This window comes from Chroicocephalus ridibundus, chromosome 4, assembly GCF_963924245.1.
Source record: "Chroicocephalus ridibundus chromosome 4, bChrRid1.1, whole genome shotgun sequence".
Taxonomy (NCBI): Eukaryota; Metazoa; Chordata; class Aves; order Charadriiformes; family Laridae; genus Chroicocephalus; species Chroicocephalus ridibundus.
The window spans coordinates 46093621-46121436 of NC_086287.1; the positions used below are offsets into that span (position 1 = coordinate 46093621).

Here is a 27816-nt window from a genome sequence, read left to right on the forward strand (position 1 = left end):
TAACGGCCCTAACCTGCTGAATAAAGTCGGGGAGCGGGGGGACGGGACGGTCCCTGGATCCCATGAGGGGAAGGGGAGCGACGTTTGCAGCGTGTCGCCATGCTGGGGGGGGGTACTCTGGCGACCTTCTGCCCCCACCGCCCAGCTCTAAGCGCGGCCGCTAGGGGGCGGCAAAGCGCCTTTAAGGCCCGCTCGCGCCCCACCCCGCCGCCCTGATTGGCTGCCGCCGCGTACGCGGCGGCAGCCAATCAGGGTGGCGGGGTGGGGCGCGAGCGGGCGGCGCGCGGGGGCCGCGGCTGCAGTTGGCGGCGGCGATGGCGGCGGCCGCCCCGGTCGCGGCTCCGTCCCTTTGCCGCTCGGTGCACTGGTTCCGCCGCGGGCTCCGTCTCCACGACAACCCGGCGCTGCAGGAAGCGCTGCGGGGCGCCGCGTCCCTCCGTTGCATCTATATCCTGGACCCTTGGTTCGCCGCCTCCTCCGCCGTAGGCATCAACCGCTGGCGGTGAGTGGGCCTGAGGAGGCGCCGGGCCCTTCGGGCTGCGGGTGGGCCCGAGGCGGGTCGAGGCACGCTGGGTGTGGGCAGGGGCGGTGCGAAGGGCTTTAGGTCTAGGCCGCCGCAGGAGCGGGAGCAGCACACGCAGCCTTGTCCACGGTTCGGTCCGTGTATTGCTCCCTCCCCACCCCCGGTCCTCGCCGTGCAGGAGAGAGGTTGCCTTCCCCAGTTGGCCTCGCCATGGTTTTCACAGCGGTGTTGTCTGACTGTGGGAGGGTGCCTTCAACTTTATGTAATGTCATTAGACTTTCTCCTTGCAAGCTGGCTGACTGTATGAGAGCAGCAGCCGATGGGCGTTTCGCTTCAGGAGTGCTTCTTCTTGAATTCAGAGACAAGCGCAAAGAACCTTCAGAGCTGCGTGACCGCACCACGCCTTCCCTCTGCCCTTCGGCTGCCGGGTGTGCGTAGGCATGTGCGCTCGCCTGCCATCTTCCCATCCCCCAAATCTTTATGGAAAAACACTTTGGCTGCTGCTAGGGAGGTAGCAGTGAAGTTGCTGGGGTTTTTCCCCCTCTACAAGTAGGAAAGTGTATGGGGTGAGTCATGTCTTTGCAGAGACTGAGACCTTATGTACTGGTAGCCAGAAACATTACATAATGCTATTCTGTCAGGTCTCAAGTGCCTAAACATTTGGAAACCAAATCCAGGTAGGGATTCTTGTCTGCAAGACTCCCCTGCATACAAGCGAAGCAGATCTCCCCCTGCCCTTGCACTACCCCATCAAGGGGGTTCTGGGCAGGACAGCCACCTGGCTAAAAATCCTTTAAGTTCTCTTTGAAACGTCATATGGCTGTGTGTGTAAGGTTAGGGAAACTGTAGTTGTAGCTGATTGCCTCTGTTTGCACAGCTTCATCTTAGAGGAATAGGATATCATGGATGATATCTGACATTTCTAGAACCCCCATCAGAGGATGGCATAAACATTGTAGATTTGCACAAATAACCTAATGTAGGTATTCAAATTAAAGGAAATTGTGTATTCTGTTACTGCTTAATATCCTAGGAGCCTGAAGAGATCCTTCCATAGACCAGACTTTCTACAGGCAGCAGCAGACAGAAATGCCTTTCACGTGCTGCTGCTGCTGTTAACTGTCCTCATTTGGAAGAACCAAAGCAGTGCCCCCAAAAGATTAATTCCTGATCCTTTTAATCCTTGTTTGTTTCTACCAACACTGTGGAGGGAGGGAAGCTGGTAGTTGTTTTATTTATGTTGTAGTCATGGTATATGTGAGCAGGTGAAGTTTTTAAAAATATTTTCTTGGATGTGTGCACCTACTGCAGATGTCAGAAATTTGCACCACTGGCTGTTAGGCAAAAATGTATCAGCAAGTTACTTATATTTACCAGAGTTCCGTTGGTTCCCATTGGAAGCGTTGGCTTTGTTTTGCTTTTTTTTTTTTTATGCAATCACTTGTGTTCGGAGTTCTGTGCTCCAAAAGCAAATGTTCGTGTTTTACGTAGCTCCTAGAAATTTATCATGTTGAAAATCCCTTATTATTTAACTACACAGCATGTGTGAGCTGTATAGGACTAACCCTTGTTTAATTTTTAGAATACCTTGGAAAGTTGATATGGTTATTTAATAGATGGAAAGTGGGCTGGAGGTAGGGGAGTGTTTGTTTAGGTTACCCAGACCTGATTCTGGGTCTTCTGTGCTCTGATACTGGCCCCTTCTTTCCACAAACCCCGAGTCCCTTTCTGCCTTGGGAGGAGCAGATGGAGCTTGTTCTATCTCAAAGCTTTCAGTTCACATTATGGGCTGTGCAGCTGGGGAGAGAGGAAGTACTCAGTTTGCAGGGCAATTGTAGCTTATTAGCTACAATTTCCTATTAGCTGTGCATAGTCTTAAGGGAGCTGATGTAGATACTCAAGTCTTGCAGGTCACGCTGCAGAGTGGGCATGTAGGAATAAGGGAGACATAGAGGTTGGCTCGCTGACAAAGGGTTGCAAGTGTGCCACCCATGCCGCGTGCTGTCACAGAGATTAAAGTTTCAGAGCTGGTGGTGTTTGCAGAGTTAGACAAAACAAAGTGAAGTTACAATGTAGATGAGGTGGTACCTGTGGCTGCAGAAGCAAAGATGATACATTTAATGCTTTATAGTGTGGAGGGGCATCAGTAAGACACCATTAAATGCAAAATGTACTTAAATGCTTTTTTACAGTTTTGGGTGGGAGGGAATAGATGAATGTCGTGGCATGCTGCTATCTTTGTGTCTTCATGGTGGAAGAAAAATTGCAGTCTGTTTGCCGCTATTCCAACTACAGATAATTCTTGCCTTGGGAGATCTTGCTGCTCAGTCTCTTGCTACTGATGAGCTAGGAGTGTGCATTTCTCTCTTGTGACATTGCCTGTTTGTAGCCAGAATGGTAAAACTCACACGGTTCTTATTCATTACTTTCCTTGGAGCAGTGTATTGACATCTTTCTACTTCATATGCGAAATCCCTCCTGGCCCCAAACCCATGAAAGAATATACCATAGGGAGTTATATGGTTAATGCTTTTCACCATGTGGTAATGTGGAGAGAGCAGCTGGCAGGGGTGTGTTGCCAGCCCAAGAGAGAACATGGAAAGAGCGTTGCAGGAAGGAGAAAATCCTGGAGGCCTCTTGGATCTGGACAAAGAGAACATGCATATGAATGGTTGGGAGCTAGTTGGTGCTGCAGTCTCATAGCAGTTGGTAGGCGGACCAGGGATGAATAGAAATTCTTGTGTTCTGTTTCTCGACCTAACTTTCAGTTTGATTTGGTGATGCATGTTTGCTGGAGTTCCATGCAAATTCTCCTCATTTGTCTTTTAGCAGTAACCAGACCGACTGACACTAACTGCTGCTGTTTCTTCTCTGCAGATTTCTGCTTCAGTCTCTGGAAGATCTGGACAACAGTTTAAGGAAACTCAACTCTCGCTTGTTTGTCGTGCGAGGGCAGCCAACAGATGTCTTTCCAAGACTCTTTAAAGTAAGAGAATAAAGTAATTTTCTGGAGCATACTGAAGAAAAACTGATGTCCTGGTGCTGTCCTTGTTTTCACTCACTAATGATTTACTAGTTGTTGGAGTTCCCCTCAGCTTCTTTTTAACTATAACTAATTCCTCACTATAACAAACTCTTCTCTTTAACTACAACTAACTATAACTACTATCCATAAGGGCCAGCTTAGGAGCCAGATACACTCTTGAACTCAGGCTTGCTACTAAGAAATTTAGTAGTAGGGTGTAACCTAGCACCACGGAGCTTGAGCTAAGAGTACCAAAAAGCTTGAGCTTTTTGGATGATGGTCTTTGCCTTTGTTTCTGTAAGTCTGGTCTCACAGGGTTGCACTGTAACACACTGACCCCTCTGTGTTGAGAGCTTCTTCCCTACTGGCCATTTTCTTCCTGCAGCTTTTACTTGGGAAGACTGCTATGTCCATACACCTTTACAGACAACTGAAAAAGCATATTGATCTGATGTGAATTGCAAATAGGGCTTTGTGTTAAAATTTCAAAATTCAGAAACTTTTATGTTAGCTGACCTTCCTTTTTTTCTTCTGTTCAAGACTGCAGTTCAGTCAGTTCAGCAGCAGAATACACCTTGGGTCCAAGCTTCCTGATGATGTACCAGTTAGGTCGGTGGAATATGCAGTGACCTTGGCGGTCGATGATGGATTAGTGGGATACATTTCTGAAGTGATATGTCAGTGCTGCAGACTGTGAGAGAGACAGGGCTGGCAAGAGCATCTACTTGAATATCAGTGTTCCTCAAGCAGTATCATTCTTCTCTGTCCTGCTCTAAGGTTGTATTTCCTGCTGGTTTTGAAGCTTTTTGACAGCATCTTTGCTAGAGTGACAAAGCTAAAGGAAAAAAAAAAACATGGTTCACAATAGTCTTATGAGTTGAGTTTGTTACGTGGACTGTACCTTACATATGGTTGACAGAATTAGTGTCCCCAAAGCCTGCTATAGAGCAGCTGCTGAGGAGGAGAGATAAATTTGAATCTATAACCTCCCGCTGTAAATGGTTCTGATGTGTGTTTCCTGGAGTAGGGCAGTATTGGTGAGGGGAATTGGAGTATGCGGGTCAGAAGGAGCACTGATATTTATTTGGGCTTCTGCATCTTAACAAATGACACAAACTATGTGCCGCTTTTCAGTGTGGGTTATTTTTATCTTTCAATCTGCAAATAAGTTCTGGCCAGTAGTAGTCCATGCCCTCCTTAATTTAGTTCAAGGTATTCACAGGATAATTAAAACTTTGTTGGAGAAAAATGCCTGCTTTGGTCAAAGAACAAAAAGTAGTTGGCAGAGACTGAGGTTTGAAAAGTGTGAATCAGCCAGACCTGCTTTTGCTCCAGTCTGTTTTACCTGGGCAGGTGAGTTGATGAATATCTTAGATGTGCTGTAACAGAGCTGAAAAGAATGTGTGGGGGGGTTTTATGCTATTATATGGTAAATGTATGGCTTTCATAGGAATTAAGGCCTCTCCAGAGCTGCTGCGCTGAACAGTGAATTAGCAGCAGCTCATGCCTTGCTGTCAGCTGTTGTGGACAGGAGAGTTATGTCACATGTGGTAATGCAACACTTCAAGCTAATATAATTTCTTGCTCTCGCTGCCAGTAGATGAGCCATGTTTTTGATAACAGTCGCTGCAAAGGCACTATTATGCATGGATATCATGAGGAGAAGTGTACTTACTAGCTCTGCGTTAACCTTTGCAGAGGTTTTTTTTTCTCACTTCCTCTAAAGAAACACCTGTAATTTTACCTCTTCTATCAAAGAAAAGTGTATAATTTGTTCACTGAAGTTTGCTCACAATTCCTTTGGTGTGGTCTTTTTTTTTTCACCCTACAGTTTTCCGTTGCTATAGGCTAGATACTAAGAGACAAGTCAGCCATGACTTTTCTTCTGTACATCTACAGCAATTTATTGTCATACAGCTTACAGTTTTCTGGTTAGTTGTGATCTGCTTCCTGTGTGCTACTGTAGGACATAGAGTGGTGGGCTTCTAAAAACTGTAGGAAATACCTGAATTTGAAGTTTTGTATTCTTACCTAAAATATCTGTGAGCCTTAAATGTTTTGGGTTTTTTATTCCATTCCTCTGTTTCAAGGCAGTAATGTGTGTTTCTTCAAGACTAACGCCACCTTTTCCAAGCCTTCTAGCTGATGCTGTCTGTCTCATAAAAGAAAGAAAAGTTTAAAATGAAGCTGTAATATCACACAGGAGCAGGGCAGGGCCTGGAACCTGTCTGTCTGACCCCTACTCTGAGTTATGGATGCTGTCATGTTCTTATTTTGTAAAAGGAGTGGAAGACCTCTCTGGGATGTACATTCAGTGGTACATAACTGTTCTCTGTCCTTCTAAATATTAATTTTAAGGTTGAACCTGAAAGTTTAGAACAGAAGAGGTCTTGTACAGCTGTTTTCTGCTTCTAAATTCCCTTCCCCATCTTTGGCATTATTTTTTAATGGTCTTTAGTGAAATAATCCCATCTCTTCTTTGCTCTTTGTTTCTGTTTCTTGTTCTGATGTGGAAAAGACTGTCTGGTACATAGAAAGGTGACTTAGACTGTCTCACTTGGGGAATGTAGTTAACATCTTAGTTGTGCAAGGGGGTTTTTTAAGTGTCTCTCAAGATTTCTGACTGTGTTTGACTGAAGTGTTTGTTAAACAAATCTGTGGGCTGCTGCTCTGCTTGATGGATGTCTCGGGAGGGTCGCTGTGGAAACCATTAAACCTCTTCTCATAGGAGTCGTTTTCTGAGGAAAACTAGGCCATAGTCTTTGAGAGCAAACTGTGCCCTGGAAAAGTCTGGAAGAGGCTGAATGCTATTTCATAAGGCCTATTCCAGGTAATGTGTGAGGGACCTATTAAAGGTGTGAAGATACAGAATAGGTGCGTGTTATGACTAGTGTGAAATAAGTCCCCAAAGGCAGGACTTTTAATTTAAATCTGAATCGCAGTCTCATACTCTTCTGTGCTGCCCAGAAAGGTTCATTCAGTTGCCATCCTTTGTCCTGTGTTTCCCACTACCCTGTTTTTTGCTGTTTGGCTTGGACGTTGGTCCTCTATTATGTGATGGCTTTAAAGAGACATTGGAAAAAATTGGTTTTACGTAATGATAGTGTCCACAGAAAAAAATGGGATTTTGATCAGAACTTGTATTGAAAGAGTTCTCTGAAAAGCTTTCTCTGCAAATGCTATAACAGGATGGTAGGGTTACTTTTAGACAGCATGTGCAACAAAACAAGGTGGTGTTAGGCTTGGAAACTGAGCTGTAACTGAAGAACATCAATACAGAAGAACTCAAACTTCCTCTTCCGCATTTTAAACCTGACATACAGGAATTTGCGTATGCAATGTTTGCTAGAGCTGATAAAATTGTTGATTCTTTGGTTATGTCGACTCTGGACTGCTGTTCCTCACAGGAACCCTCTCTAAGCTTCCAGGACTTAACACTGGCCAGGAATTCTGACATCCTTGTTTGTAATTCTGCTGGTTAGAAAGAGTCTTTTGTTTGACAGCTGTGTGTATTATGTTTCTTGCAGGAATGGGGAGTCACTCGTCTCACCTTTGAATACGACTCAGAGCCGTTTGGTAAGGAGAGAGATGCAGCTATCGTCAAACTGGCCAAGGAGGCTGGCGTGGAGGTGGTGATAGAGAATTCCCACACCCTCTATGACCTGGACAGGTACGGGGAGAGCAAGGGCAGAGGTGCTGCCCGGGCTAGGCTGGGATTGTCACGTCGGGGAAGACTTCAGTCTCCTCCATTACGTTGATTGCTGTCATCCTGTGTGAGCCTACCAGGTGTCGACAGGATTACTCTGCGCATTCACACTTTTGATTAGAGCACGCCAAAGCGCTGACAGTGATGTGAATGTACAGAAAGGTGTTGCCTCAAGCTTATTAAAGTGTATGTGACGGTCATTTAAGTTGCTCAGCTGTGTCCTATTGATTGTTCTCCTTGAGTGTGTCCTCACGGCGTGGACTGCTTTTTTTTGCTTCATTGTAATAAAGATAGTTGAGCTGTTGTCTCAAACAGGTTATGAAGGCAGGGCTTTTAACTGATGGATGTGCCAGGACAGCTGGAAGAAGTAGAACAAGGTAGATTTGGGTAAACGTACCTTATTCTAAAATCTGAATGCCTTGTCTTTGTTGTGTATTTGCTATGGGAGAACCTTGCCTTTATGTTAAGTTTTATGTATTTACTTATATATATAATCTCCATATATATGTAATCTCCTTAAACAGTGGAGACGGTCTTTCTAAGACTCTAAGGTATGCTTGACTTCAGCTATGTTTCAGTACTGTTCTTACAGGCTGCTTGCCTTTTTTTTTTTTTTTTTTTTGGCGGGGGGAGGGAGATATGACTTGTGCCAGTAATGCTGAATGTAGATTTCCTCCTATAAATCTTTAGCATTCATAATTTCCTATGGAAAGGAGCTTTGCAGTTAGCACATGCTGTGTGGAAATGTTTGTTTTCAGAGTAGGGGGGATTCTTCTTGAACCTGTCTTGTGAGCAGACACTGTTTTCTAATTTTTGCGTTAGAAGAGATCATTAATACCTATTACATCCTCATCTCTTCAATGTCACTGCCCCTCACATCTTTCCTCATGTCAGCTTTGTCTTTTCCAAGGTGGAGAGTCCTAATTTACATAAGTTTCCAGGTGAAATCTGTTCCATATCTCTTCTAAGTTTTGTCACCTTTATACTTCTGGGTATTTCTAGAGACGTAGAGCAGTGGTGAAAACCGTAGCTAGTGTTCAAAATATAGAAGCAACTTGCATTTGCATAATGCTATAATGGCTATAATGTTTCCTGTCTTCTCCTAATAGTTGCTAGCATTCTTTTTGCTTTTTCTGGGTGCTGCTGAACACTAAACTGATGTCTCAGAGCTTCCTTCCAGAATGGTCATAACTATTTGGGAGGCTGCTACTATATAAGTAAGTTTAAGATTGCATAGCCATGCATATGGAGAAACAACATGACCAATGCTGCGTTTCATCTGATATTTTTGTCAGCTCGTCATGTGGTGTATAGGGAAATTTTTAAGTTGCTTTTCATTTTTAGCTATCCCACTTAGCTTCTAACATCAGTAAATTTTATCATCATGCCCTATTTTGTCCCTTCCCAGATAATTTATGAGTAATGTTGAGCAGCACAAGCTCTAGCTCAGCTCTGTGTAGGATTTCTCCTTCTGTTGTAGGATTCCAACTCTATCCTGTATATCAAAGAATTTTCTCTGTCTGCAGGAACCTTTTCCTTTTTCCCAGCCTGTCTTGGTTTCTTTAGAAATTTTCAGTGAGGGATCTAGTCAGATGGATTCTGAAAATCCAGGTAGAGTATAGCAACTGTATCTCCCTTGCACCAGGCTTAAATGTCACTAATAGATTTTGAGGGACAACTTCTCTTTACCAAGGCCAAATTAACCCTCCAGCATATTGCATATACCCATGCATTCACTTATTCCATTAGCATTTTCTACCCATCTGCCTAATGCACATATCAGACTTTCTATTCTGTCATCCCCCTGATGCCCTTGAAATGTTTTTTAAATCTAGAGTCATATTTGCTTTTTTTTTTTCTTCATAATATTGGGACAATTTTAAGGCAAGTGTTAATGTGCAGCAGTAATTAGTTTGGGTGTTTCTTAATGTCCTTTATAACTCCGGGGTGAATCCTTGCTGGTCCTGAAAGCTGTTGCTGTTCAAACATAGCTTTGTTTTGTGGTGTTTCTTCCTTACCTTGCAGTCTTTGACACCTCCTGATTCGTTTCCTTAAAGAGATTCGGAATGGCAGCCTCTGAATTCACTATGAAAACCTCCATAGTGAATACACATGCAAAACCAAATGCATGGATTTTTGCTGTGGTGTTAGTCTCTGCTTTTTTTAAGACTTGATCACCTCTTGGCCCTATAAATATCCTGGAGTGTCTGTAAAGGGATTTTACTTTTTTATCGTTACTTATTTTTACTTATTTATGTTTGGGTTTGGTGGTGTTTTTTTTTTTTAAGGTTTCTTAAGCTTTCATTTGGATTGGGAGGTGCAAGGAGGCTGCTTTTGCGGCTTTTAATTTAACCTACCGGTTTGCGTTTTTTCTGTCTTTATTTGGCTTTCATTTTTCTGAAGAACTTTGCCTTCTATTATCTTTGATGATGCTGTTCTTTAATTATTTTGACTTTTGTGATCTTTCTGAAATATTTTTTGGTGGATTGTGTGCATTTGTTGAACTTTTTTTTCCCCAACGTCATCTTCAAATCACCCCCATGTTGCCTGTCAGTGTTTTACATCTCAGCTTGTTCTTCTTGCTTAGCACGCTTGCTTATGTTTATGCGTTTCTCTTCTTGTAACAAAAGCCATTATGGTATTGTTCCTTCTGGGGGCATGTTAAATTGATGCATGCCAAAGTCATGCTTAGAGCAGGCCAGTGATAACTAACATTTTCAGCTATACCTTAGTGCTGCCTAAGACCAAATAATGAATTGCCTTTCCTTGTGCGTTCCTGATTAATTATTCCATGGAGTAGTCATTTATGGCAACTAGAAAACTGGTTTTTGGCAGGCAGTGGGGTGTGACAGCTCCCCAGTCTGTGTGGAGGCAGTTGAAGTCTCCAGTTACTCTGACATTTCCTGGTTCTTGGCATCTCTGAGATTTCTCAGCAGGTGGTAATACAGTTCTAATACTGTATTTCTCCTGGAAGCCTTTCTCAGAGTATATCGCTCTCCAGTTGTGTTACCCAGTCTTTTAACTCATGGTATGTGTTGTCCCTCTTCAGCCTCCTGTTTTCCTGCATAATTAGTAACCTGGTGGTAGTGTCCTACTTCTCATCTTTCTTTAATCAAGTTTCTGACAAGATTGTCAAGCCTGGTTTTGAACAATTTATACTAATCTTTCACTTCTACATAAACGATTCCAGGAGTCCTTCTCTTGTCCCCTGCACTGTATTCCTGGTACCACTAGCCCCTTTTAAACATTCACAAAGATCCTGTTCAGTTAACTTGTGAATTTGACCAGTTCTACCCAGTAGGAAGATTACAATATGCTCCTTGTTGGCACTGCCAGCATAGCTGTGTGATTGTCAGAGCATCTTTCCCCTCCTCTCCCCCAAAACAAGGAGAGGGCTATAGAAAATCAGCGTCAGTGCTGGAAAATGCTCCTAAGAAAATATATGAATTCCTAGTCAAGATTAGCGATGTTCAGATTGTAGAAGTCAGACACAAAAGATAATCTCTTGGCTATCAGCTTAGTCTGCTCAAAGCCTTTACTTGACAATTATTCTGTCTGACAACTTCCAGCTGACAGGTTGTTTTGTCCCTTCTCTGGATCTGCCTGTTTTCTCCTCCTTAGGATCTAAATCCTCTGTAGTCTGCTTGCTGATGGTCAGCATTGTGGTTTCCGTAATCCTGGGCAGGCCTGGGTTGTTCAGGGCGAGTGGTTTACGTCAGAAAAGAACACTGTGAGCTTGTATGTTTGTAGCATGCATCAGGAGCAGCTCTTCCTCAAATATTTTAGCCTAAGGCTGAAATCATAGTTAAATGCACTTTAATAGGAGCATTAACTAACTTAAAGGAACCAAACACTGGGGAAACGTGCATTCCTTGCTGGTTCTGCAGTTCATAATTACACTATGCCAAAAAAGTAGTGTATTTCCATCTAGGAAGGTTAAGTCAAACTTCTGCCTGCCAGATCTTGTTATCCTTGTCTGTCTTGCATGGTGCTCCAGTGTCAGGTGTTTTCCCCCTGCGCTGATACTTAACCTGTCATCAAGTCAATTCTTCATCTTTCATGTGCTCATGTCTGTGTGATTCTGTGGAAGATGAATTGTTCATCCCTTCTCCAGCATCTGTTGTGTGGAGTACCTGTTGGTTATCTCTCCATTTCCTCTTTGAATCTGTAGAAATACCCCTTGTCTTATGTACGCATAGCCTTAGCCGAGCTCTCTGGAGCGAGGCTTTAGATCTGAGCAATTGCATAAGCTGGCGAGGCTAACTAGTCTGTGTGCATTGGTAGCGGGGCGCGTTGTAGAGCAGCCTGCATGCCAAGTGCTGGCAGCCAGCTCTTCCTCACGCAAGGAAGCCGGGGGGGGAGCACATTCAGTCCCTTGCCGGAACTGGGCCTGAAGTGTCAGGTTTTTGAGACGAGCAGCCTTCCCTAGCCCTGTAGCCATCCTGCTGGGGCACTGCTGTGAGGATGTGAGTCAGAAGCTGACCCCCGTGGGGGTGTGCACTCAGAGTCTGCAGACGTTCTGCTTTCACAGGTGACTGACTGTGGCATACCTTGAAATCCTGGCAGCACCAGAACTGTGTTTGGTCAGGTTTTGGTTGCCTGCTGTCTTGAGGTAAAGTGTGACTGATGATCAAAAAGACCCTCATAACTTCTGGCATCCAGATGCTACTGTCAGGTAGCGCTGAGTGGTATATTGCTAGTCTGGCCATTTTTATGTGTGTTAGCTAACACCAGAAAGGTTAGGTTTTGTATGATGAATATAGTGATTCTGCTTTTCTCCGTTCTGCTTCAAGAAAACTAGAAGAATAACTGCCACGTGTAGTCTGAGAGTTACGCTGGGGGAGACAGATGAAATGGGAGTATTAAATCCTGGGGAGGGTCCTCCCTTTTTCTGACATTGGGCAAAATCCTGTGAGATTGTACTGCCTGGGTTAGAAGATCAGTAGGAGGAAGGAAAGGGCTCCTGCTAGGGGGGCTTCCTGTACAAATCTTTGTACAGAAAGCTGAACAGCACTACAGTACCTAGTATGTATTGTACATACCGTACAATATTGTACAATACCCAATATTTGATACTTCTTTTCATGGGAGTATTGTGAAAGGTTCAAATTTTGTTGCATAATGCCAGTGTCAGGTGCTGTGACATGTGCAAATTGTCCTAGTCCTCTCTCTCAAAGATTTGTGTCACAGATCCAATAACTGTCTGTTTAGGAATTTAGGAGCCTGTACTAGGTAACTTCACTCAAATTCGCGTTCTGGAGGATGTCAAATACATGCGCTCCACCTGTGAGTCACAGCGATTTGCTCCGAGTAGCTGTCTGTTTGCAAAAGTTCCGGCTGCGGATCTGGGAGGTGGTGTGATAGTGTGGATTTCAGTGTGATAGCGTGGATCTCGGACTGAGCTGCAGCCTCAGCACACCCGTGGAAGAGGACTGAAACAAGAGGCAGTGTTAAAGAAGTGGCTTCCCCTCCCCCATCCCGAGCACCTCAGGACAAACACGGTGCGGCTTTGTCACGTTTTTGCTTCCGAGCTCTGAACTGCTGTGGAACCAACAGCTGCTCCAGAGTGCTGGAACTGTAAATGCCTTGCTTCTCTTCCAGCAGCAATGCCGATTTTCTGCGGGTCTCTGTGAGCTGATGGGCTTGTCTGGGGGCTCAGTGCTCAGAGCAAGCCCCAGAGAAGATCGTGGTGGGTAGTACCGGTGTGAGTTTGTGTTCTCTTGCCATCTCTGGGGTGGTACGCGGAGACAGCTGGCCAAAAAGTGCGTGTGTGAAAGCAGAGGAGATGCTCTCTGGTAGGAAGGTACAGGACAGAGCGCATTGCCTGTAAGGCTGCCCTCACGGCACTTGCTTGAAGTGGTGCCAGAGCGCGCTGTGCCCACGCTGTGCCCACGCTGTGCCCACGCTGTGCCCACGCTGTGCCCATGTTTACAGCCTCGCACTAGAAATGCAGCGTTTGCGCATCCTGACCGCCGCCCCCGCGCCCCGTTCATTAGTGTCTCTTTCTCCCAGTGTTTCCAATTTGCGAGGGCAAAAACGGGAGGAAACAGCAGGAAGCTTCATTTTTAACCTTGGCGATCTCGCTGCCGGTTGTAAAGGCCGCCCTTCCCCGGCTGGCGGTGTGTAGGCGGCCGGGGCTCCCGGCCGGCGCCTGGCCTAGATGTCGGCGGTGCGGGCGATGCGGGGCCGGCGTTCCACGCTGCCCGCGCTGCGCTCGGCGGGGCGGGGAGCCGGGTCACCGCCGAGCACACGTGAGGGAGGGCTCAGGGCCCGGGAAGGCCCCGGGCCGGCATGTCGCTCCTCCCCGCTACACGTGCGGCTTCTGCGGGGGGGGAAGGGAAGGCACATGGCGTCCGCCGAAACACTCGGCCCTAAGCCCAGCCCCTTGCATAAGCTGTTGACTGTAACGGGTGGGGAAGGCCGCTGTGCTGCAGCTCCCGTGTGAGCTCTGGGGTTGGCTGCCTCAACTTTATGTAATGCTGGCCATCCCTGTGCTGTCTGCTTTGCTGTTAACTCCTTCCTCTCCCTGCGGGAGGGAGGGTTAGAAATGGCACCTTTCATGCTGGGGAAGCTTACCATGGCCAGGGGCTACAGGGCTTCTCAAAGCTCTCTGTCCCAGGAAAAATAAGACTGCATGGCCCTAGCAGGCTGTGGATGCTTAGTGAAGTAGAGGAATGGGGAACTGTGGCTGCCTTTTCCGTAGCATGATCTGACACAGGTGAATAGCATGAGATGGGTCTACTCGTGACCTTATGGCATGGGGGATGATGGTGATTTCTCTAATCACGGGAGAGAGGAATGACGCAAACTGGGATCTGTCTCATCTGAGATAAGTGGAGGAGGGGTCACTAACAGGCTGGGACTTTTGTGTCAGACCAGGAGGAAGTAAGGTCACAATCAGGTTAGGATATCATACGGTGTCAGGGGAACATATGCAGGTCTGGCATTTGCCATCTTGAGGAGACAGAAAGGCAGTAATCAGATTGAGATTTCGTACCGGGGTCTGATGAAGAGCTCTGGGAGAGAAATGCGATGCTAAGCCTGATTCAGATGGAGCTGTTTTGTTTTATTCCCATGGAAATGAATTAGTATGTGGGGTTTTGTTTTCTGGTGTGTCTTAGGATTTTGTTTGTTCTTAATATCCCTTTGAGGGATGCATCAAGTGGAAGGTAGATCTATAAGGATTTCTGTATCCAAAGTAAAAGGCTATCCTGAGCAGAGATAGTGGGATGCAGTTTGGCTGTCATTTCCTTATTTCTTCTGTGGTAGTCAGGCTGTGTTGTTTCACTGTGCTTATTTTGTCTCCAGAATAATTGAGCTGAATGGCCACAAGCCACCCCTCACCTACAAGCGCTTCCAGGCCATCATTAGCCGTATGGAGCTCCCAAAGAAGCCGGTGAGCACCGTGATGAGCCAGCAGATGGAGGGATGTAAAGTGGACATCCAGGAGAACCATGATGATGTGTATGGGGTCCCGTCCCTGGAAGAGCTGGGTATGTGTTGAGAGTGAAGGCAAGGGTTAACTGCCAGCTGAAACGGGATCTAGTGAAACTGTTCCTGATGGCTGGCATGTGCCCAGGACAACTCCAGTGTTCTCCTCTGACCTGGGCTGCCTCTAGCCATAGAAGCAGCCTAATGTTTTCAGCGAGGCTGGACCTCATGAAAATAGGCTGCTGTCCCTTGCGCTACTGTCGATGCACAGCATCCCCTTTAGCATTGCTCTGAAGTGCTTTGCATCTGTCTTTATGTTCTCTGCTATACTGAGCATGTAACCACTGTATCAGTGTCTCATGTCCTCGCCAGCTGCTTTCCTCCTACTGCCATCCCTGACATGTTGTGTAACAGACATGAAGAGGTAAACTAACTGTGTACCAGGCTTAGATCATATAATTCAGTTATTGCCAAGCAGCACCAATTTGGCAGCTTAGCAAGACAAAAGATATTACAGAAACTTCTTTCACTCATCCTGCTGTGCCTTATGGTCTTGTACTTTTCTTGGAGAAGGAGAATGAATAGAGAGCTGAGGCATGAGGAATGCAAGGCCGACATCAGGGAAGTGAATTTAAATGCAAGGGAAGAAAGGATTAATGCAGAATACTGTCTGCATTTGTGTGACTGAAGGCTCCATACTTTACAGGAACTTTATACCAACTTTATAGGAATATCACCTTGTACCTTAAGGCACAGTTTCAGCAGTCATGTAAAAATGGAGGACTTTACAACAGGAGTATCCTAAGGCTTGCAGTCTTGGGTAGATCTGCTGCCTTTGTTGTCTGGCCTAATGCAAGACTGCCTGCAAGCTTACACTGCTCTGCTTGCTGCCAGGGGAGGCTCCTCTGTCAGCTCAGAGCAGTGCAGGGCAACTGCATTATTACTTCCCCTTTTGCATCAGTTCTTCAACACTAATCCAGTGCCTTCCCCAGCACCCAGTCTCAGCAGAATAGGAGCCTTACAAGGAGCAGCTAGGCTCTCTAGTGAGCTGCTGGTGTCCGTGGCAAGGTGTTTTGTACAGCAGAGCAGTGGAGCAGATGTGCCTTTGCCAGCTGCTCTGGCCTTTGGAGCAGAGCCCTGTGGGTAGTGCTGACACACAAGAGAGAGTGTTGGCCTATGAACGATGGGGAAACTCCCCAGAAAGCTGCCTGAAGCATTGCAGGCTGAGGCCCTTGTGTCATGAGCAGGCTCTCTCTGTTCCACATGATTTGCCTGCTGTAGAAGGACTAGAGCAGCAAGTAAGCCACGTTAGGCAACTGCAGTGTGTAGTATCTTGCTGTTATTAATGCTTAATCCCATCTATACTCTTTGTCTAAGCGTTGCTTCAAATCTTACAAAGTTCTTTCCCTCAGGCTTTCCTACGGATGGTCTTGCCCCAGCAGTTTGGCAAGGAGGGGAGACAGAAGCCTTGGCGCGGCTGGATAAACACCTGGAAAGAAAGGTAACCCCTGTTTTTTAAGTGGCGATTCTTGCAGGCTGTGCCTCCAAACAAAAAATGTTGAGCATTGGCCATTGCTCTGTTTCCCTGCTCTTCCTAGCAACTATCACAGCATTCAGCTCTGGAAGGGGTGTTTGGTATTGTTGGAATACTCGTGTGATCTTGGGTTGTTTGTGGAGCAGGGAGCTACTGGGCTTCCTCAGACCCAAAGAGGCAGAGCTGTATATTAATTATGCTGCTGTTTGAAGCACATAGGATTCTTTCCCTTGTTTCTACCCCTCAGTTTCCTTTAGAGGAGTGCAAACTTGGAAACCCTCGTTCTAAGTTGCTCAGTCCTTCCTGCACACTCCACACCATCTTGTTTTGTCTTTAGCTCGGGTATTGATGTGAGTACATGCTCATAAAAGAATGCCTGCCCCTTGTACATCACCCTCTTAGTATGGTGTCTCACTGTCTGGCATTCCTTGAGTCCCTTGCTGAAATGCTCACATTTTTTCTGTGTGGCATGTGTTCTTGATATAGTGCACAAGGCAAACAATTTCAGAGTAATGAGAGATTACCCAACTGCAGAGGCGTGACTCATTTTTAACCAGTTTGTATCTTTTTCATGCTGGGTATCTTGGTGGCAGTTGTAGACATCAAAGCATAAATTCTTGTGCTGAAGGGGGAATAAACAGTCAACATAATACTCCACAAAAAGGTCTGAAATTCCACAATTTTCTTGTTTAGTGTGTGGACTGTGATAGACATACCTGGACATAAAAAACTGCCCTAGCTTGGGTCCTTAGAAGCTCTCAGGGTTATTAGCTCCTGCATGCAAAGCAAACTTAGTCCGTTTTGTGGCCAAAATGACTAACTGTGTTAAATCCTGGAGCAAAAGTTTTGCATTTCTTGAATGAGATGTGGGGGTTGGGATTGTCCACTTGAGAACTCTCCTGGTGGTGGTTGGAGGTGAATAGAAGAGACTCTGCTGTCAGACCCGAGTGGCCTCACCACCTGCACAGAGGCCTGCCCTTAGCAGTGTCACACAAATTTGGGGTCTTTTTGGCTCGTTTCTCCTGAATATGTCTAGGCATGGGTTGCAAATTACGAAAGACCAAGGATGAACGCCAATTCATTGCTGGCCAGCCCTACAGGACTCAGTCCCTACCTGCGTTTTGGCTGCTTGTCCTGCCGCCTGTTTTACTATCGTCTCTGGGAGCTGTATAAGAAGGTAAGACAAAAGGTTCATCTGGAGAACAGGCTGATTTTGAGCATAGCATGATGCTGGTTCCCAGTGTGCCAGAACAGCTGCAAAAGTTACTGTTGCCTCCTTTGTGTTAGACTGTTGGGCTAAGCTTGTTGCTATTGCAGAAGAGGCTCTCGGGTAAGGAAAAGCGATTCTCCTGTCTATAGTCAAGCAAACCTTAAACCTGCCAGTACCCTGTTCTTCAATCTGGACTCCTGTGTCGTGAGCCATGTAGAGCTTTTTGCTGTTAGTTTTGGGTCGTTCAAGTCTCTTGTCAGTGTACTGAGCAAGCTAAAAGCCGCACTAACTTTACTGTCTGGGCTTTATGGTGAAGGATCGTCTTGAACTGAGTTCCTTCATGGCAGTTGTCGGTAACTGGCTTGGGAATTGTGTATAAATGCATGGGTGGCGTACAGCTCAGCTTAATGAAGCCAGTCCTCCCCTGCTTGTGAATACCCTTGTTTCCTCCTCCACAGGTAAAGCGAAACAGCACGCCACCCCTCTCTCTGTATGGGCAGCTTCTGTGGCGGGAGTTTTTCTACACAGCAGCCACAAACAACCCGAAGTTCGATCGTATGGAGGGGAACCCCATCTGCATCCAAATCCCCTGGGACAGGAACCCTGAAGCCTTGGCAAAGTGGGCAGAGGGCAAGACAGGCTTCCCTTGGATCGATGCAATCATGACCCAACTGAGGCAGGAAGGGTGGATCCACCATCTGGCCAGGCACGCGGTGGCCTGCTTCCTGACCAGGGGCGACCTCTGGATCAGCTGGGAGTCAGGAGTCAGGGTGAGTCTGGCATTTCCAGAGGCTTGCAGGAGGCCTTAAGGAAAACAGTCTCCCCGGTACTCGCTGCAAGGATAGGCATACAGGTATGGCTTTTGCTTTGCACGTAAGAGTTGCGTGGAAGAGAGGATTTGCCAGCGGGCTCTTGGCCTGACAACAGCCTGACTTCCTTCTGCCCTCTACCATGAGGCTCTGACAGTGTCAAGTGTCTCCAGTAACCATAATTAAATGTTAGTGGGACCCACTGGTAAATATGGACTGGGGTTTTGGGGGCTTTTTTATTTTTTTTTAAAAAGTTCTCTCAGTCCATCTGTTTTCTTTGCAAATTGAATGTCACTTTATAACTGGACCTTTTTCCTCATTGTATAATCCATCACCGTGCCGGTCAGGGAACGCTCCATGACTGTGAAATCTGAATCTAGAGTCTCTCAAGGAAAGAGGTAAAAGACCCTCCTCTTGGGCCGTCTGAAGGGACAGGCAGCTTGAACCTATCCAGTGTACATATTGCCCTACGCAAAAAGTGGAGGCAGGGGCATCTTGTCACAAAGCTGACAAAGCATAGCATAGCTGAAAGTGCATCATGGGGTCAGATGCTAAAAGCGCAGTGTCTGTACATGGATGTGAACGAGTTATTGCTGAAACCCATCTGCCTCTCCGTGGCGGTGTGCTCTGGGACCTTCAGAGGGGTTCTTCCTTCTTGCTTTGGTGCTTGTTCTTCTGTGCAGCATCTTCCTGCTTCCCACTGTTGGTGCTTTGCACTTGTTACGCCTCCCAGGTTAGGATCAATACCCAGGGCTTGCTGCAACACTAGGTAGTGATTTAGTCTGTAGCTGTGTGAGAGAGAAGCCAGCACTTTATCAGCATGAGCAGACGCTGCCTCCCTATGTGAAAGCATCAGGAAGGGAGATATATTGACCGGGCAACTGGCTTCAGCCAGCAGATTGCCTCCTTGCGGCTCCTCTGGTTTCTAGGAGCTGTTCGTACAGCTCAGTGCCTGCCATTTGGAATAGCAGCTTGGGTCTTCCTGCCACAAAGTCTTGCCTGGAGAAGCTCTCACTGTCTTTTCCTCCAATTGCTGCAGGTATTTGACGAACTGTTGCTGGATGCGGATTTCAGCGTAAATGCAGGCAGCTGGATGTGGCTTTCATGCAGTGCGTTCTTTCAGCAGTTCTTCCACTGTTACTGCCCCGTGGGCTTTGGACGTCGCACAGACCCCAGTGGTGACTATGTTAAGTAAGTGATGTGACTGGAGCTTCTTTCTTGCTCCATCTGTGAGGCTAAATTGTTCAGTAGCTGACAAGTGCATGGCGCTTTCTGTACATTGTGAATACTGCATTGCTGCGCTTGCCAAGTGGTGGCTGTGCATCTTTTTACTTGTGTTGCAGGAGGTATCTGCCCAAACTAAAGGGCTTTCCCTCACGATATATCTATGAACCATGGAATGCCCCAGAGTCTGTGCAGAAGGCAGCCAAGTGCATCATTGGGGTGGACTACCCCAAACCCATGGTGAACCACGCAGAGACCAGCCGACTGAACATCGAACGCATGAAGCAGATTTACCAGCAGCTGTCGCGCTATAGGGGGCTCTGTAAGTACCAACAATTGCAAAAGATTTTGTCTTTAATAGAAGATCAAATGCTGAGAGGAGAACTCATGGTTTAAAATAGGTAGCAGTGGTCTCTCTGGCCAGTCCTTGCAAGAGGAAGCAATCCCTGCCCAATCTGCTCAGTTGGTTTCCAGGGAGAGCTCCATTGAGCTCTTGGACTGGTAAGAGTGGGGTTTGATTAGTTTTGAGAGCTGCTGATGGCACGGCACCATTCACGTGCCACCAATGGTCCAGTTCACTTAGGGGAAAAAACAGGCAGAGCATCCTAAATAAATATGCTGCTGGATCAGTGTCTGTCTGTGGCCAGCACTGGGTGATCGCAGCTCGGAACTCATCCTGCTTTGGTATATGGATGCGCTAGTTGGTGATCACTAAGGTGTTTCCATATGAAAGGCTTCTCCCGCCTCCAGGTGTGTTTTTTGTTTCTTAACTATGATCCTCCTGCCTTTCTCTAGGTTTACTTGCATCAGTCCCTTCATGTGTGGAAGATCTCAGTGGCCCAGTTGCAGACTCAGCTTCAGGGCAGGGCTGCAGCACCAGTACAGGTGAGTTGGAGCTATTTGTGTGCTTCTGAGATAGTTTCATGTCAACTTAAAGGCTATGGGCAGGAGAGATCCTTTTCTAATAAGAAGAAGGTGTGTAGCTAGGAAAACATAGATCACATTTATCTTCCTTTAGGCTTTCTTCAGATGTCCCCAGTGAGCCTTTCTTCCTAAAAGGGCTGAAGAATAAGTGAATCTTTTATTGCCTGTATGGGATCATATGCAGCCACTTAAGGGACAAGTGGAGATCACTGTAGGGCTAATAGGGTATAATTAAGCTGTCCTCCATCAGAGGATACTATTTTGTTTGTTCTGGGAGACTTAATTATTGTACTTTTAACAAAGTTGGGGTTTTTTCAAAAGTTTTCAAGGAGGCTGTGGCAACGTCTCTCTCTGTGCCTTGTGCACTGCATATTCTTCTTTCTCCCAGCTCTGTAGCAGGCTAGGCTTGGGTGTATTTGTGAAGAAATCTAAAGGCAGGGGAAATGCTGCAATCACTCTTCTTCCTCTACAGCGATGAGGCTGTCACAAGCAGACCAGGCTTCTCCGAAACGCAAACACGAGGGAGCAGAAGAGCTGTGTGCTGAAGAACTGTACAAACGAGCCAAAGTGACAGGTCTCCCCGCTCCAGAGATCCCTGGCAAGAGTTTATGATTGTGAGTAGTCCCCAGTGTGATCTGGCCTAGGCTACCTTGTTCTGGCAGCTAGGAAGACTCAATCTTACTCGCTCCCTGCATTTTAATGAACAAAATGGACTTTCTTGTGGAGGGAGGTGGCTTCTAACTGTAATTCCATAGCCCTGTAATTTGGCAGTGGTCTGCCCTCTGGTTGTTTTGCTTTTGCTTGACAAGCTGTTAACTCAGTTGTCCAGCAGAGAGCGGTACCCTGTTACTAGAACAATCACAGAGCACAGGTGTTCCTTGGTTTGCTCTAGTGAGGATGCTTCTCCTTCCACGGAGTGGGTTTGCAGGCAGATTTGCAGATGTGGTGAGGGTATGGGCTGGAGGAGGGGAGAAAGCAGGTCCAGTCATCTGCCTGAAATGCTCCAGGTCCCAGGAGGGAAGGAGCTAGTCACACGTTGATAGGACAAGGGGTAATGGTTTTAAACTGAAAGAGGGGAGATTTAGATTAGATATCAGGAAGAAATTTTTACTGTGAAGGTGGTGAGGAAGTGTTCGAGACCAGGCTGGATGGGGCTTTGAGCAACCTGGTCTAGTGGGAGGTGTCCCTGCCCATGGCCGGGGGGTTGGAACTAGATCATCTTTTAAGGTCCCTTCTAACCCGAACCGTTCTATGATTCTACATTCTGGCAGCTTTTCAGCACGAGGGGGGAGGTCATGGCAAATTCTCTCTTTTGCTTTCTCCTACAGCCAGCAACAAGCACCTTGCAAGTGAAGAGTGAGAGTGCTGAAGAGGTGCCCAGAGGAGTAGGGACGGCTGCCACAGAGGGAATGGAACTTGTGATCTGCAACAGAAAATCTGGGGTCTCATATAAATGTGTAATTCCAATAGCTGCCACAAAAGGGCACTGCATTACCTGTGCTTGGGAATATTTGGCTTTCTGGTCTCCAAAGAGCCAAATGTGTCGCTTCTCAGCCATGGCCAAAATCTGCCCACATTTAAGAGGGGCAAGAGGCTTCTATCAGCTTGTTCACTCCCATGTGTATCTTTCTTTTCTGACAATGGATCAGTGCATGTGACTTGATGCATTGAAGTAGGGAGCAGCAGCTATGCATCTCAGAGTAAACATCCTTTCTCATCACTAGTACTAGGCGGTGAGGTGTGCTGATTAATTAAAATTGTAGTAGGAATTGAGAAGGAAGCTGCTACAATGTCAAAAATAGAGTACCCGTCCTACAAGAGAACAGGAAAATCTCAGTATTTCTTTCGTTAGGCTAGACTGACGGGGATATAAATGCTTTCTGAGTAAATCAAGGTGGTAGTCACCTGGGATGGAAACAAAATGAAGGACAACTGTAGCACAAGAACAAAGAGATACAAGCTCTCTATACACTTAAAACTTTCCCTGCAGAAGAACCTCACTGCTGCAAGGTGAGCCATAGGGCTGTTGCCTGAAACAGGCAGCTTTAGAGCAGTTTGGCATGGGAAGGGAGGGACTCTGAGAGAAGGAGAAATTCTTCAGAGGATAAGATCATGCCTTGCTATGAGTAAAGCAGACTCCCAGAAGCTTGCTGGCCCAAATAATAAAGGAGCTACGCCTGGGCCCTGCACTCTGCAGCATTTCCTTCCCTAAGTGAGCACACTGTCAAATGGAGTGAGTGGTGTCTGGTGTGTAGCCTGCGGAGTGCCTCATGCGGATAGGGGATGTATTTACACATCAGCTCCTTGAAGTGAGTCTTCCTTGGGCTTAGTCCGTTGTCCATTCTGTGTGGATGTTTGCTCTTTCCTGTATTGGCATCTGTGTTTCGAGTTTCTACACAGTGTACTCCTGTACCTGATACCCTGCACACTGCTCCTTCTTGCCATTTGCATTCACGCTGGTGCTTTGTAGTCTAGCAGGACAATTGTGTTACCGTCCTGGCTATTACACTCCTTGGCCTGCTCCCATTACTTGTCATTTCAACAAGGTGCTGGCAGGGCACCTCTTCTTGCCTTCCCACCCGAGAGGGCAAGGGAGGGTAGTACTACAGAAGAGTCTTTTATGGCGGTTTTCAAGAGGAATTAGATCAAGTAGCTAATCCTGTGCAACGGGCTGCTGTTGGCACTCTTTTCATTTGCTGTCCAAAACCTTTTATCCTCACCTGGCACGAATAGTGTGGGGCTAAATGTGAGCTTATGCAACTAACAGCTTGGGGAGCGCAGGAGGTGTCTCCCGCTCTGACTGGGATGATTTCATTGAGTTTTGGAGCCTGTGTTGGAACCCAGAGCAATGGGGCTGCGAATAGAAACTGACTGAAATGTATCTGGGAAACCTGGAGTGGTTGAACTGGGTCTGTGAGTTAATTTATTGAATAGCTAAATAACCTTTCCTTCCCACACCTCTCCCCGCGGCATTAACCCTAGATTCCTTTTCCCAATGGAATCTGTGGGGCAGACTGACCAAGTAAGCAAGAGTCACTTCTCCTGCCCTTACTTTTTTCTAAACTGCTATTCATAGCGTCTGCCTGGTGGATAACCCAGTAATCAACAGGTTTTGTCTCCTGCAGTCTGACCCAGACCTTACTCCCGCTGTCTTGAGGGTAGAAAGGTATAAAGGAGGAGAGACCTCCCCCCTGACACCCCCCCCCCCCGCAATCTTCTGCTGCAGAGGGAAGAAAGGGGAAAGATGTGCACTTTGTACACTTAGGTTACAGAAATTGTGACTTCTGTCATTTGGAGAGTTTCATGCTTAGGCAATGGTCTGTAAATATGACTTTTTTATATATATATAAATGTCTTTAACCCTCTCTTTGCTGTCATCCAGATTATTTCATTTGGTAAGTGGCATTTTTGGGAGTGTAGCTGTGGATCCTCTTTGCCAAGGGTGGGTGAGAAGCAAAAGCTCCTAAGTGATCTCTCAAAAGACTTCTTGGGTGTGGGGGAAATCACATGTGCAAGGCTGCTGTCAGTGTCTGTGATGGGGATGGTGGCACCTGCAAGAGCTGCAGTTCAGGGAGTAGAACTGGGAAGGGCACAGGGAAACGCAAGGCCAGCCAAAGAGAAGGGAAGGACTTCCTGCAAGAAACCTGTTCCATGGGCTGGGATTCATCCACTGATACCTTTTCCCAGTTGAAATGATAAAGGTGGGTAAAACTGCGTGACGAAGTGGAGTATGTTCGATTAAACTACGAGATGGCATATTCGACACCTGCACCTTCCTTGCATAGCTGTTTTTGTCACAAGCTCTTCCAAAGTGGGTGCTAACAGTCTGAGTTCAGAAAAGCTTGACCAGTTCACGTGGAAGGAAAAAGCCATCAACAGCCATTAGTGAAGATACCATCTTTGTTTCAGGAAGGAGCAGAGGATTGCTGGAGGCTGAGGTAAGAAAGGAAGTGTCCTGAAATGGGTGCCATTTTGGGGATTTCCATTTCCTGGGATAACGACTGTTTTCTGTGGGGTTTGGTGGCAATACCTGAGCTGGTGCCAGCACCCCCAGAGCAGGCGCAGAGCAGGCTCTTTGCCAGGGCAGGGAGAACAGCTTGGGTTTGATGCTGTGAGAGCAGTGGCTTTCAGGGTGCTCCCCAGGGTAATGTGGAGGCTCCTTGTGACTGCGAGGGTGGGCGCTGGGGCAGAGGAGCGCTACAGAGCCATGAACAACGTGCACATTGTTCAGCGTGGGTCTTCTGTCAGTCACCGAGCCTTGTCTCTTGCAGTTCTTCAGCCAAGTCATGAACTGACACTAAATACACCATGACTTAGCAGTCTAGTAACTAGCTAGGGGACAGTTGGAGTAAGTTCTGCTCGTGCATTATGCCGTCTTCAGTGCTCCCAGTGTAGGCCCAGTTACTGGAACTTCTTTTGTCTTTGGAGAGTTACAGGAGGTACGTTATTTTCTTAGTAAGACTTCAGGAAGCGCAGGTGGCCATGCAGTTTCTCACTGGGGTTCAGCAACGGGGCTGATCTAGAGGAGCAGTGCTAGAGCCGCAGCCTCAGCCAGACATGTGCAGATAGCGCCAGCCCAGACACCAGCTGAGCGATTATTACAAAATATGCAGGCAAAGCCGAGATTTTCAAACAATTTTTAAACATTTTGCGTAAATAAGCGGTTAAAATTTGGAGCCTAATTTGACATGCGAAAGGCATTTTTTTGAAGATGCAAATTAGGGCGTTTCAAAGAGGTGCTGGCGATAAAAGGGCATGTCTGGCCTACGAGGAGGACAACGTGGGCAGTGCATTGGTTAGCGAAGTGAGGGTGCCGTCAGGGTTCAAGCGATTGCTGAGTTGTTCTCTTGGCTCTGGCATGGACTTTGTGGGCTTGAAGAAGTGACACTTCAGTGCTTGACATGGCTTTTACGTGACAAAAACCTTTTGAAAATTGCAGCCTGCACCTTAGAAGATGAAGAGACAGGATGACTGCAGACTCAGTCCGGCTTTCTTTACCCAGAGCGTAATAATGTAAATCAAACCTGGAGAGGTCGGGTTTGAGGCTCCTCCTCTGTGCTGGCCAGAACATCTGTTCTCCCTGTCAAAGGAATGATGGTGATGTGGCTGAGGATGGAAGCTGGCCAGCCTTGGATTTCTAGCAGAGAGCGATTGCCTGCTCCATGTGCTAGTGGTTGGGGAAGTTCCCTTCCCCCACGTCTCTTCCATCTGCACCTAGAAGGAGCTGGGGCGGCTTCAGGAGGGGCTGGCTGAAAGGTGTGAAAGTAGAAAACACACCTGGATATGCAGGGATGGGAGCCAGGGCCATGTCTACTGGGGCAGAAGGGAAACCAGAGCAGCGAGAAGGATGTCTGATGGAAGGAGAGCAGAGTGCTGGCCTGGTGTCACAACTGCATCTCGAGGGAGAGGGAATACCTTGGGTTGGACCAGCTGGTTCAGCTGGGAGGGAGAAGCAGGAGAACCTCTCTCAGCACATAACCTTTCCTGAGGTTTAACTTAAGGTGACAACAGTTGCCCTGAAGTGAACCTGATGGTCAATTGGGCAATTCAAAAGAGGAAAAAAAGGCAGCAGATGCCTTGTGAGCAGAGACACTGTCTAGGACAGAAGTGTAGGACACGTACATGCACATCCCTCTGGGAGCACTCTCCCAGAGGCCATGGGCTCTACCACGTGTATAAGGAGACAGATCTGACCAGCAGTAGCACAGACGGAAGGACCAAAGCGGGTCTGCTGCCAGGCTGCCCTGAGCCAGGGCTGGTGGGAAGGGCCTGATGACCAGGCCCGGGGGGGGGAGCTCTTGGTGCTTGGCTTGCCAGCATGAGCTGAGACCTGCTGGTGGTGATCTGGCTGCAGGAGGAGGAGAAGGAGGCAGCCTTACCTTCTGCCCCAGGTCAGCGGCCAAACCATAGCCATGCTGCAGAGGAATTGTGTTTTGGTAGTGGGGGGTTTTGTTTTAAGATGGAGTTGTGTCAAAGCCCCCCCCACCCCCTGAGTGGAGGCTGGTGGGTCTCGCTGCGTGTGAGACAGTTCAGTCTATGTATCCAAACTGCGAAGGGGACACCTAGCCCCCCTCAGGAGGCTGCCCCAGGAGTACCTGTGCCTGCTGACCTGTGGGTGTGTGTTTGTTTCCACGATGGACCAGGAGTAACATCCCTTTTGAGCTTGTCTGGCAGGAGATCAAGACTCCCGAGAGAGAGCAGGGCTGTGTGCCTCGGAGGGCTCTGCTTGCTCTTCTCTGGAGGAGCAGCTGACGTCCTGGGTCTTGGCCAAGAACTAATAACCACTGCCTCAATGACAGTCAGCTCCGTGGTTTGAGAAACGCTGATGGGATCTGTTGTATCTTTAAAGTTTGAACTGCTAAAGCAGTGCCACCCACCCCATCCAGGACTGTCACACACAGTAACCGGGAGCAGGGTGGGAATACAGAAAGTTATCCTGTTCAGCTACAGAAGTGGCCTTGGGACCTAAAAAGGATGTTGTCCAATTCTGTGCACAGCACAACCTTCATGGTTCTATGAGATAGCCGGCAAAGCACAAGGAGGAGAGGCAGGGGTGAGAAACCTGCTGCTCTGGCTGGTGGGGAAGGATAGGAGTGAAGAGCATCTACCTGCTCCCTGGGACGCAGCTGGATGCAAGAGTGGGTCTGCCTGTTCAGGGGAGAGACCTGCGACCTCTAGATAGTTGTTGGGTTTTTTTCCCCTTTGTGCCTGTGGAAGGTGTATAAGCTTGTTTTGGTTTTGCATTTTTTTTTAATTCCCCTTGCTGTTCTTGCAGCCCTGGCAAGCTTCCACAGGGACAGGGTTTGTGCTGGGGCTGCCAGACCTGTTGCCAACCGAGCGCTGCAAACCTGCGATGGGTGGGAAAGCACAGACGGATTTTTAGCTGCTGCTCCTGCTGTCTCCAGGCACGTCCCTGCTGGGGAGGAGACCCTTGGAAGTGGCCCCGTGCGTTCGGCCCCTCGCCCTGAGACGCTGCGTGCCCGCTCTGCCGGCCCCTCTCCTGGGGTTGCTCCCCCAGCCCTGGGGGACCGAGCCCCGGGCAGGAGACCCCGGCCACCCCCCGCACCGAGGGCTCTGGGGCTGCTGCCGCCACATCTGCCTTGGGGGGCCGCTGCCTCCAGCTGCGGGCACAGCCGAGGGGGGTCGGTCCAGCTGCGGGCACATCTGCCCCACGGGGGCCGGCGTTTGGCAGGCCCCGGGCTGTGTGGCTGGGGACAGGGTGCGGGGCGTCGCCTCCAGCTGCGGCCGCATCTGTCCTGCAGCTGCCGCCGGGGGCGGCGGGAAGGAGCCCCCGGGCTGCGTCCCCCCACTTTCCCCCTCCCCACCCTCACCCCCGGCGGCAGGTATGGCCCTCCCCGCCGGCACCGCCAGCATCCCCCTCCCTCCATCCCTCCTTCCCTGCCTCCTTCCCTGCCTCCCTCCCTCCCGCC

The 27816-nt window shown here is 47.8% G+C and overlaps 1 protein-coding gene across 1 annotated transcript; it reads left to right on the top strand.

Moving 5' to 3' along the window:
* The first annotated feature begins 261 nt into the window (after window positions 1–261).
* CRY2 (cryptochrome circadian regulator 2) lies at window positions 262–23751 on the top strand. The gene is made up of 12 exons (XM_063331808.1): window positions 262–502; window positions 3401–3509; window positions 7076–7218; window positions 14563–14747; window positions 16098–16186; window positions 17256–17396; window positions 17888–18199; window positions 19278–19429; window positions 19582–19784; window positions 20258–20347; window positions 20859–21000; window positions 21715–23751. The coding sequence occupies exons 1-11, from the start codon at window positions 315–317 to the stop codon at window positions 20996–20998; spliced, it is 1752 nt and encodes a 583-aa protein (XP_063187878.1). The 5' UTR covers window positions 262–314; the 3' UTR covers window positions 20999–21000; window positions 21715–23751.
* Window positions 23752–27816: the final 4065 nt, after the last annotated feature.

Bases quoted from the DNA above. Each gene is read 5' to 3' on its own strand.
- CRY2 (XM_063331808.1), top strand. From the start codon at position 315: ATGGCGGCGGCCGCCCCGGTCGCGGCTCCGTCCCTTTGCCGCTCGGTG. The intron at 14,748-16,097 runs GTATGTGTTGAG...TCTTTCCCTCAG, and splicing joins CCCGTCCCTGGAAGAGCTGG to GCTTTCCTACGGATGGTCTT. The intron at 19,430-19,581 runs GTAAGTGATGTG...CTTGTGTTGCAG, and splicing joins CCCAGTGGTGACTATGTTAA to GAGGTATCTGCCCAAACTAA.